The sequence below is a fragment of the Pavona decussata genome, unplaced genomic scaffold, assembly GCF_977016875.1.
Source record: "Pavona decussata unplaced genomic scaffold, jaPavDecu1.1 SCAFFOLD_234, whole genome shotgun sequence".
NCBI classification, from domain to species: Eukaryota; Metazoa; Cnidaria; class Anthozoa; order Scleractinia; family Agariciidae; genus Pavona; species Pavona decussata.
Window position 1 is genome coordinate 1,110,001 of NW_028145639.1, and position 12,031 is coordinate 1,122,031.

General features: G+C 39.0%; 2 protein-coding genes across 2 annotated transcripts in view; both read right to left on the reverse strand.

The window, feature by feature from the left end:
- Positions 1-1,634, reverse strand: part of LOC146458029 (anoctamin-4-like) — a 7,808-nt gene extending 6,174 nt beyond the window's left edge. The window contains exons 1-2 of the mRNA XM_085091179.1: positions 1,481-1,634; positions 1,008-1,327 (exon numbers count right to left, since the gene is read on the reverse strand). Of these exons, the coding sequence (XP_084947305.1) occupies positions 1,008-1,292 (285 nt within the window). The 5' untranslated portion in view covers positions 1,293-1,327; positions 1,481-1,634. The remainder of the gene's footprint in view (positions 1-1,007; positions 1,328-1,480) is intronic.
- A 200-nt stretch (positions 1,635-1,834) lies between these two features.
- Positions 1,835-11,673, reverse strand: LOC146458030 (anoctamin-4-like). Its single transcript, XM_085091178.1, has 5 exons — positions 10,984-11,673; positions 7,705-9,251; positions 7,059-7,180; positions 6,051-6,471; positions 1,835-4,741 (listed from the first exon to the last, which is right to left on the reverse strand). The coding sequence occupies exons 1-5, from the start codon at positions 11,272-11,274 to the stop codon at positions 4,435-4,437; spliced, it is 2,688 nt and encodes an 895-aa protein (XP_084947304.1). The 5' UTR covers positions 11,275-11,673; the 3' UTR covers positions 1,835-4,434.
- Positions 11,674-12,031: the final 358 nt, after the last annotated feature.

Genomic DNA, 12,031 nt, shown 5'->3' on the forward strand with positions numbered 1-12,031 from the left:
CGATACAGAACTACAACAAGACACGAGAAATAAAAGTTAACATGTGATTGTCATATTTGACTCAGATAGCTGAGATGTGTAGATGTCTCAAGCCTGTAAACTGATCAGGATGTTTGTTTTACCGTAGGGTTGTATTTCAATTTTTTTTACAAAATTTAACATTATTGTATTATGTTTATTTTTAAATGATATTATATTTTTGAGTTTCTGAGCTTGCGTGGGCGTCCTTGATGACTGTGTGGGGCTTTGAGGTATGTGCAACAGTTGCCCTAGGCTAACACACCAAGAATTTATCAAAGATCAGCTGAGGCGAATCGTAATATTGCGGTCCGGCAACCAAAACGCCTAAAAATTTCAACAACCCCTCATATTACGTTACTAGGAATTTTTGTTTTTTAGGAAACTTAAAAGAAATAATTTTACTCGTCTCAATCGTCGTCAACACAGTTGAGTGGCTTTATGCTCTATGCTCCTCGTTTGCGTGGGACTTACCACAGTAATTTACCACAGAGCGCACGTTTGACATTAAGCCGGTTTAACAGGCAAATGTCGCGATATAAATATTTTTTATGGGAATTGTTGGGGAAATTTGCTTCAACATCAAGGCATTTTATCTTAAGTTATCATTTCTTTTTTCTCATTACCTGTATGTTTGATGAATACTGATGTTGTTAGGAGAAATTAGATTCTGATCAGTTAAAAGCATGTGATTAGCAATGCGTCGATGAACAAAGTCCAAAAATATTGTCCAGTACGTGACGAATACATTGTAAGTACAATGGAAAAATTCAAAAAGAAATGTTTATGTTAACAGGCAACATCAATATACAAATATTACCGAAAAATCGATGATAGATACAAATGCATCATTGCATTTTACCTAACGATCCCAGACTCCGATTTGAAACAAGATTTTCATATTAGTACGTTCTCAATTGAATCGTTTAATATCTAATAAAACAAATTATGATTACGCTGAATTTTGGTGAATAAACAAGCGTCCTTACCTTTTCTATAACAACTGATTGCTGCTGTAGAAGCAGCCCTTGTTTTTCCAGCTCCTTTTCAAAGTTCGTTCTCGCAAGAGCCAACTTTTCTGCTTGTGCAATAGACTCCTCGTCTCTACTCTCCTCGTCTTGTGAAGTTTCAAAGACCAAAACGTAATCGTTCCGATGCGCTGTTTCGCCATCCCTGCTGTCCCTTACGTTTATGTAGACTGTCAGGCTTTCATGAACAGCACCAATCTCGTATTCCTCTCCATCGCGTAATCTATAATATGGCTCAGCGCTCATTGTTACTCTTGCTGGATTCAGTCAGAATGTTTCACCTGCAATGGGAAAATACACAGTTTTTGAGTCGACGTTAACAGTTGCCAGTACAGTGTAAATTATCCGCCTCATTAACCGCTAAAACAAAAGTGTTAAACATCATCAGAGATAATAAACTTTAAACATTAAGTCTCATGTCAAAAAAGGAATACCTTAAATTTTGATGCTGTGGTTCTTTCGACCGAGATTGCTCGAGATTCTGCGTTTTCGTTTCAATGAGAAATTGACATCTTGCCCTTAGCAAAATATCTCTTCTATTCTTTTCAAGAACTTAATCTATTATCTTTTATGCGTGATTGTCCCAGACCGCACGCTCTTTCATGAATGTTCTATTGAACTTATTGCATACCTTGGGAATTGAGCATAAGACAGAATAGTGCATTGTGATTGGTCATTGCGTATGTTATACGGGAAGAGAAACACAGAAGATGTGAATCTCTCGCGCGCGAACGCGTGACTATACCGTGACCTGCAACAAGGGTACGGTGGAAGGCAAACTCGTGTTCGACAGACGGATACCGAGAACAAATTGATCTAAACTGAATACATTTATCATGAAAGTGAAATACACAACACTCATATACATGAACTGCGGTCGAAAACCTTTAATAGAAGACAGGCCATCCCAGTTTTGGACTCAACGTATTAAGTAGTACGTTATTAAGAGAAAGTCTGAGAAAGAAAATCGTGTTTGAACGGGATTCGATCTCATGACCTCATTCAGTTATACGATATCAAAAGGGGAACAAGTTCAAACCTGAATTTTTTTCGGCCGACTTTCTTTTCACAACTTATGTTAAAATCTTCCATCCGAAGTTCATCTATCTGAGTATATGTCATTTCCATTTTTTCAGTTTTCACGAGAATATCACGAACTCCCAACATAACCAGCGCTCGATCCGCTTTGAACAAAAAACGAATCGTACTCCTATAATATACTTTACCCATTGAACCACAAAACATGTTTTGTCTAGCTATAGACAGCTCGTTTCTCAAACTCTTGACGCCTTTGATCGATCTCTCACCCTTCGTTTCTCATTCGTCAGTGATTTGTTTTAATCATTCACTCCCTCACCAGCAACATCTGACAGTGTTGACACCAAATGTGCAATTATTTTTGTCAACGTGTTAAACGAAATCTATTAATAAAAGCAAACAAACAAACAAAACAGAACGGAGCAGAACCAGACCTCATGTGCCTGGAAATAAGATTATAAGAGATGTCTATGTGCAAGAACTGAATGAAATGTTTGGATGAGAAACAATTTAGGTTGAGAGCAACAGCGCATGCGTTCAGTTTTTGTTAAGTCAATTCCCCAGGTCGTTGAAATTCAGCTTAATAACGAGGCCTAGAGGACAAAAGTACGTCCAACAAACACGTTAATTTCTACTGTTCAGGCTGTCGTTGTTAAAGTGGCCCATTGTAAAAATAGGCGGCAGTGAAAATGACGATAGATGTATTTTTTTTTTATTTAGTGACAGAGTCATACTTGAAAAAAGAAAAACCGGGATCTCCCAACAGGAGTCGAACCTATGACTTTCCGATTACTAGTTCAGATGCTTTGCAGTATACGCAACTACTAAGCTACAGGAGACTAATAGGAGTAAGACCATTAAAGTAGGTTCAAGTGACAAACATCCTGCATCCTAATGCAATCTAATAAAAAATATATTCAACGGTGAGTTAGGAAAAATGACAATAGATACTTAGTCTTCAAACACTTACCATATCAGTTATTCCTTTTCCGTCTTCTCTTTAGTAAGTAACTACTAATGAGTATTTATTTCTCTGTCCGTGTGCGGGCGGTATCCTGAAAATTCTACAATATGATTGGTTCCGGGAGTGGGCAGAATTTTCATTTCTCTTGACTACCGTCACGGTAATCAAGAACGCTAACTAGTGAGCGAAGGAACGAGAGCAACTGCAATTTGTCTTACAAATTTTAGCGTTACTTACAGTAGTATTATATTGCATTATATTCACTACCAAAGTGAAAGTGAATCAGTTTTATTAAGGCTCGAGGTCGCAGGTCGATACACCAGATCACATTTTCATATGATCAGTTCCTCGAAAACAACATACCCAAAAGCAAATCATTTTTGTCCCTCAGTGCGTTTGAAAACTTGATCATACAAGGCAATCAGACGGGTATCAGGGAGGCAACTTACAATTTACATGCCTTTTGTATAAGGGTTAAATTCAACAAAAAATCCTTGGATTAAGACTATTATACCCTAGTAAAATATCTTAAGCTATGTAATTTGTGTCCCTGTGGAGAACATCTTATTTCTATGGAAACGGTTATCGTTTACCTACTTTACCCAAATCTCATAACTTGTTGTGTCGTTCTCCAATACTTAGACAACCACCAGCGAAGGTAACAGGTAGTTTGAAATTCAGAAACTTAAGAACCACTCGTAATTCTTGAAACCTTAAATAAAATTGTAAAACCACATTAGTTTTCTGTCGAAAAAAAATAGCAGATTGCTGCAGACTTGATCCAAACTACTCGGTAAGAAACGAAATGTTCTCGACCATTCATGATTAAACTTAAGGCTAACTTACACGTACCAAATCTCGGCCCCGGCGATTAGAAGATTCAATCGCATGGGCCAGTTTTACACCTTTCCGTTTGTCGGCTATTTTCTTTTTCTCTTGGTGTGGCACTGGGCGAAAATCAGCCCGATTGAAAAAATTTATACCTCTGACACAGTTTTTTATAAACCCAGACGATTTTCTTCCGTTTCACTCATTTTCTTTGGCAAGTCGGCCCGATTATATCGTTCGTGTAAAGAAGCCTTTAGACTCATAATAAACTGAGCTTACGGTGACTTTTACAACGATACTTTACCCGTACGTCACTTGATGTCATTACCGCTGTCGAAAAGACAAAACAAATGGATTTCTCAATACAAACACCCGGTTAAGTTAGAACTAAGAAGCTAAAAAACTGTCAACAAAAGTACTAAAGATCCTTGTCCTAATTTTCCTAACCTTGTGAAGACAACCCTCGCACTGCATCAAAAAATGGCAAACAAAAAGGACAAACTAAACATGCACTTAAATGGTGTGTTAACGGACGATAGGAAAACGCGAAGTTCCATTTTATTCCTCAGAATCAAGTTCCTGCTTCGCATCCTCAAATTTCTCTACGTCATCTTCTTCATCATCATCATCGATTTCATCACTGTCGTCGTCATGACGACAAAACACAGACTGGATTATTTGTTTCTCTCTTTCCGTCCTGAACTTGAGTTCGTCTGACGTGTCAGGTACTACCCAAGCAACAAAACTGGTGATAGTGTAGACGATGAACTGGAACACAAACACAAAAGCGAGACGAGCGGCTAGGACGTGCCAGTATTGCCTGGAGTAGTTGTATGGATAGGTATTGTCATGGTAACCATGATACCTATTCAGCAAACAGAAAAACGCTTAGTTAGGAGCACTTAATGTTTAATATTTCCACATACTTCAAGTATGAATTAGTTTGCTAGAGTGTACATTGTTCACAAACGAAACTCTATAGTGCTGTGGTCCCGCAAATTGTAATGTTAAACACGGGCCCATGGGCCCCGGTGAAACATAATGTTCTTGAATTTATTGAGGTGTTCAAATGAGACTTACAGTTGACCGGAGTTTAAATTGGATTAAACTGTATTTTAAGAACTTAATACCGGATGGCACCTGTTATTTGTGTCATAAGTTCAAGGAACGTTTCTAAATCCATTTAGTTACTTAGATTTTTCTCTAGGTTGAACGCTGAACCTGTACAAAAGATGGGCGGATGGGTACATGAATGAACCCCCTCACGTCAACCATCCTGGGAGGCAGATGACTAAAGAGGCAAGGCTATCTTAGTGGTTGGGATATTCCCATCCTCTCACTCAACGAGAATAAATGTGATGAACCGGAGGAAATTGGTTAACGCTGGTTTCAGCATGCAGAACCACTGACACCTGGATATGCTCTGCTACAGTCGAACCCCTTTATTACGGACACCAAGGGGACAGGGATAAGTGTCCGCATTATAGAGGTGTCCGTTTTAGAGAGGTAGGCTTTATATATATTTCGGTCTCTCAGGGACCAAGTGAACTATCCGTAATAGAGGGGTGTCCGTATTAAAGAGGTGTCCGTAAGGAGAGGTTTCACTGTACTTAGCAATCCCAGTTTTGTCAGTGGGTCCAACATATTAGACAGGTATACCAGGTCTAGACCAGTTCCCTAGTAAAAGGCCATTTTCATGATGGCCCCATTTGACTACAACTACCAGAATTAATTTGGGTTTTCCTTTCAAATTTAAGTTTTGTAAACACAATGGAGAGTAAATAACAATAGCTCTAATCAGCATGATGATACAAAATGTTGTTTTCAATTGCCTTAATGAAAATTTCCTATGAAGGTAGCTGGTCAAAGATGCTGCTACTTCATTTCAAAAGCAATCTATGGGATGGGGCTATAGGAAGGAATCTCCTCAATACTGACAGGGAAACATTTAGTGACACTAACGACTAAATTCTGTGTTAGACCTTTTATTGCTGAATACATTTAATTGATGTTTTGACGCTCCCGTTGCTGTTAAGCGTGTGATAAGGGATGAGTAACACCCTTTAATACTATACTTGAAGCTCCTACGATTATGCATTATCTATACAATACATGCAACCTTTGTGACTTAAGGGAGTTACCTAACTTTGTTGAAATTTATTCTTTTGACCAACCTGCAGTAGTCTCTTGTATAGTTTAAGTTCTCCATTGGGTTCTCTGGTTGAGTACCATTTTCCCACGCGTAGAGGGTCTTCAAATCAATCACCGCCAGGCTAGAATTGACATACCCCTTCAGTGAACCACCCCCAGAGGAATGGCGATCATGGGCATACATGATCTTGTAAACCAGCTTCGGAATGAACTCCGAGGTAAAAGCCAAAACAAACGCGTTCACCAGAACTGAGACCCTGGTTAGCGCTTCTAGGACGCCGTACCAGGCTCCTATATCCTCCACGCGGGCTACGTTCGGACGACGAAAATGGCACAAAAACTTGATGGCGTCAATGCGGATTTCAATGATGGCGTTTATGAGTGCAAACAGAGGACCAAGAGGAAAGGCAGCTACAAACATGGTCACAAAGCCGTAATGTAAAACTGCAAATAGAAAAAACATTATGAAAATTAGTATGTTCACATTGCCGACTATAAGGATTACAGTGAATGAGATTTATCATAACAAATAAATAAATAAATAAATAAATAAATCAATAAATAATGAATAGAAAAATACATATATGGCGTAAATGAACAAATTAATATGGGTAATCAAATGATTACGAGTGAAATTAGGAAATAATTTCACGTGCGTTTTGTAAAAGTGCTAATAATTTCCCGAGGCATGGCAATTTTGTAATCTCATGTGTGTAATTATAAATTAACGCTGAAATTTCGCGTTAAAATTGAACGACCAGAGGCTGTACTGACAGTACAGAAGTGTTTATTTAGCAGGTCAGTAAATAGCCATGAGTCCGGTCCCTTCTTTAACAGGATGAGAAGGCCCGATGCATAGTGGGGAGCAGAGCGCATGTGGAAAATTGGCATCAGGATCTCGCAAAAAAAAGCTGCTGTGATTTCATTTCCTTCTTCTTTTGGTTAGCAGTTAAATCCGCGGGGACCCTGGGATAAGAGTGAATCCGGAATATTTGTCAGTTATAGTTTCGTGGATCGTTGCACTCACTCACCAATTTCCAAGTACTCCCAAAACATGTAATTCTCGTCACATGCAGGTAGTTGGTAGTCTTTCTCGTACTGAGTTACAGACACTTCTGGACTCTTTTTACGATTCCTTATCATCTTTAAATACCTGAAAAATAAGCTACTAATAATGAAGCAAATTACTTCAACATGGTCTGTAAGGAAAAATATGGAGGTTAAGCTAGAAACAAGTGTAACAACTATTTTTGTAACTGCCATGCCGATCTATCCAAAGGAAGGAAGCAAGGAAGCAGGAAAAAAAGGAAAGAAAGAAAGAAAGAAAAACATGGGGAACCCAGTACAGCTATACAGTAGTTTTCCAGACGGCAGTTAACGCATTTGTGAAATGCATTGTGTTCATTAATCATCAACGCTTACACGCAACTCACCATTAGCATTGGGAGCAATGTTATCTTAAGCGTTCATCGTCAAGCCCTGATCACACTTGATTGACAATCAGCGTTTTTTCTCGGTACGTACAGAGTAATTTCTTAAATTAACTAAATACTTCCTTGCAGGAAATATAAATGATAATGTTGTTTATTTCGTATGAATGCAATACAAAATTGAAATAACCATTTATCAGGCACCGGGAAAGAAAAAGAAATACAACAAAAAAAAGTAGTTACTTACGGTAATGCTAGCTCTAAGATGTTGAAGAAAATCTGTTTGCCCATCATAATGATGAAAAGTTGGATAGTCAGCTCCAGGAAGCACCCCTGTTCACTGCAACCATCCAGTCGATACTTTCCCAGCACTCTTCGGTATCTTCCTGGCGATCCCACTATAAGTTCAGATTTAAAGAACGCGATGTAAAATATGGCCGAATAATTGTTGACAAACTGGAACAAAGACATCTTCCAAGTGAAGCTGTCCTTGTAAGCCGTCTGTGTCGGTGGGTTTTCCCAGTCTGTCAGCCAGATAGCCAGCTTATTGTAACATTTCGTTAACAGCATAATTGCTATGAGATTTAGACAGGCCGCCGATGCTGTTGTGATAATGCGAGCACGTTTTTTCACCTTATTGTCATCATCGCTACTCAAAACAGCAAAAACGGCGGCACGGTACACGACAACGCCAATGGCAGCGCCCAGAACCAGCAGAATCATGAAACCGACAACAGCGAAGATGGCGCCGTATCTATGATACTTCTTTAGCGTGGACATCACCGGTTCTATTTTACCAGTATCAGGATTTCTTTTATAAAAGAATAATTGCCCATCTGGTAAGTTTTTTCTGTATTCAGGACGAAGCTCCTCCTCCTCTTCTTCGAAGTCAGTTGTGTGCCACTCTGCAGCAAGGTCCGCTTGGCGACGCTTCCAGAACTCGAGGAAAAGCGTTGCCCAGATGGACGCAACAAAGGCAAGGATAACAGTCCCATCGTTGTCAAAGAAGTGAGTTACATAAGCGTACAGGCAGGTGTCAGGGGCCAGGTTCCAGTAGCTGCACTGCTTGTCACACAACGGACACATGTACCAGCGGTCTCGATTATCTTTACTGCAAAGATCACGGACAGGAACGTGGGAACCCGCAGACGCAACTCCATAGATGAACACGAGAAAGCCAACGATGGCAAGTGGAACCAACATGGCAGTGTAGAAACCAAGCCAGGCGAAGTACAGGCCAATTTCATGACCAAAGTAATCCTTGATGGCATGATACGGTTGGTACTTGAAGCTTCTGCCAAATCTCGCCCAATCGCGCTTTAATCGCTGGCGATCATTCACGGGGGCTTCTCCCTTTCCTGTCGAGTCTGGACCATCATGAAGTGGGTACCCAGCAATGTAGGCCCCTTCAAGGAAAAGTCTCTGCAGCCCTACACCATCATGACCCCTTGCAAACCGGGCGCTTTGAAGCAATTGCTGCACGATATAGAGACGGTTAATGACACTGAAGACGTTTTCCTTGTTTTCGTGGTTCACAAATTCGTTCAAATGATCTTCCATGAACTGAGCCATGATGAAACTGGGTTTCTCTTCAACGGTGGAATTACGTACCACTAAAGGATTCCTGCTTTTCAGCTTTTCTACTTTCGTGGCCGCCATAACATCGTCTATCCAAGTTGTAAATACCTCGTTATTTACTCGAACTGGGACTTTCAGCCTCATCCTCTCAGCATTCTGGGCCAAGACTTCCCATGGAGCGTGGATAAGAGTAAAATGGCGTTCATTTTCCGTATCCTAACAAGGCACATATAAATGTGATAAATCTATATGATCCACTGAATTTCCTCTCGCATCATGTGAAGGGGAACGGGTGGAAATGAAGGTCAGATTTCAATATGGAAATTGGATATCTTGAAAAAATCTATTAACATTCTATACAAGTAAGCAAAGCTTTTATCATTATGTCATGTGTTCTTTCACATTGCCACATAAATTCATAACTGGATCGATTCACAGTGGCATTTGGATTCTAGTCTAAGAAACAACGCTGGTACCCAAAGGTAATTCATTTTCATACACCTTAGGTCTATTAAAATACACACCTCACCTGAATTAAGGAATGGTTCTCACACAATATCACCATTTTTGGACACTTTTTGTCTGGCGTTTTTACTCTAGTTAGCCTGGCTTATAATTTTGTGACAACAAATGGGGCAGATTTTTTTGACGATTTATCATGTTAGCTGTGGTCACATGATCGACCACGCCCTAATTTATGCAAAATTTCATATATTCCGATTACAACCTGATAATCAACGTCAAAAATACTCTTCTTTGTTTTCAAGTCTTAACATTGCATAGAACTACCCTAAATTAAGTTTTTATGCTGCGTAGTTACTTGGTCTTTTTCTCTCTCCTCAGTCCCTCTCCAAACTAAAAACGTCATAATTTTATAAAAGTAGATAAATTTCAAAAACCCCGATTAGTTCCCTAGACCCTTAGACCAAAATCATTCATAAAAGGTAAAACCACTAGCAATTCGTTTTCCTAAAATGTCGTAAATTTAAATCGAAATAAAATTTCAAAATTGGGCGTGGTATGTCACGTGACACAGCAGCAACTTCAGTGACAATAAAAATGAAATACTTTGTGTAGATTCTTGGCTCTTACAAACTTCCACATCACTACTTTCCATTTCTTCTAAAATAGACCACCCCCTCCAAATCTATCGAGACCCATTCCTTAATTCACGCGAGTCAGGCTGTTTTAAATTTCCCCGATACGAAGCAGCTAGAGTCACTTAAATCATATCCTATTTTGTCAGAGTAAATTGCCATGCAGGCTATTTTTCAACCTGCAAAATCACGTTGTTAGGGGTCACGTGACGGAATTCCTATTTGCCACAAGTTTGAAAATACTGTTTCTAAGCGGGTGCTAACAATTATGAAACATGTTTCCCCGAAATCGTCCTTTGGTATGTCTAATTGTTTTAGTTTAATTGCATTCAGGTATCCCGCACTCCAGGCTTTTGGCGCCCTAGAGCCATCCCCAATTACAACCATTTATTAATACAGCCACTTCATTCGGTTTTTTCGTAGCTCAGTCATTTTAATTATGTTTGACAAAGCCCGTCATTCGATAACCTTCTTGATACGAACAAAGACCAATTTGTCAGTCCCGAAATATCACTTTTTCTATACTATTACTATACCCTTAAATAGGGCCTAGATTTTAACAAACGTTTATCCTTAAGTCGCCACCAACCTTGCAGTGTTTTCAAAGATCTATCCAAAATTCAAGGTGTGGCCAAGCTGACACAAACAAAAAACAAACTGACAATGAAAAAGTCAAATACATCTTTCTGTATTTGGCAGCAGGTTATAAAGTTATTTCACTTTTTAATTCGTCTGTCTTCTTTTCTTGATTTTCTTTGTAAATTCGTCCTTTTTGTGCGCTATCATAATTAAGTAGGCATTGTACTACCCCACTAACACGTATTGTAAAATGACAATAAGGCATAACTTACATCTTCGATTTCCACCACCTCACGCTGTAATACAAGCCCAAGTTTATCCTCAAGGTACCTTTCAAACGCATTTCTCCATACTGCAAGCTTTCTTATTTCTTCAACCGTATCATCATTGAGTTCCTTGGTGTCCCTAAGAATCTCATGGACAAGAACATAGTCAATGCGCTGTGTACTGCAATTGCGTTTCACTGAGCTTGGCCCACCGGATGAACCTGCAGGTAGATTTTCATTCAGCTCGATTTCAATTTGCTCAATCTGGTCAAGCTTTGAGTACGATCCTTTCTCCATGTTGTTATTTCTCCCCTTTAAAGCCACAAAATCTCATCGATTTTACAGAAAACCGTTTGGTAAATTATCCGGCTAACTACAAACCGTTTTGGATTAAAATTTGACGCAAAGTGAACTTTGCATAGCATAACTCATTCACAAGGTTTGTTGGCAAGATTAATAGACTGGTGACTACTTTAATAATTTATCTAAACTGTAGTACGATGTCGTTTAGTAAGAAAGAACTTCAATCGACAGGGGTGAGAATCGGCTTTTAATGTTTACTTTATCGAAAAACATTTCTTGCCTTTTTTTTTCCTGTACAGTGAAGCATCCTTTGATTGATTGGATTTAGTAGTGACACGGCTGCCAGGAACGTTCCAAGAACAAAATGTGAAAGACCGGCATTGTTTGACAACAGATAGTACTTTTTCTTGGAGATTTACCAAAAGAATCGCCCTCCTATCTATACGTATGGAAATTCGTTCTTTAAAAATTTAAAACGTGAATTGCCATTCAAAATGGTAAAATAGTTTCGTTTTATAAGTTATACCGATATGATGGCAGTTTAAAAGGACCAAGTACGACCCAAGAATAACATTTTAAAATAATGCATCAGATGAAACGCGCAATTCGTCTCTGAAATAGATAGCTAAAATAGAACGAAAGATGCGTGGTCATGGTTGTAACAGGTGCAACAATTGAAGGTAGTGACATTTTGATGGCTTGTAAGCAAATTATAATTAGCAAAAGGACGTTTGATTCGTATTGTAACTAG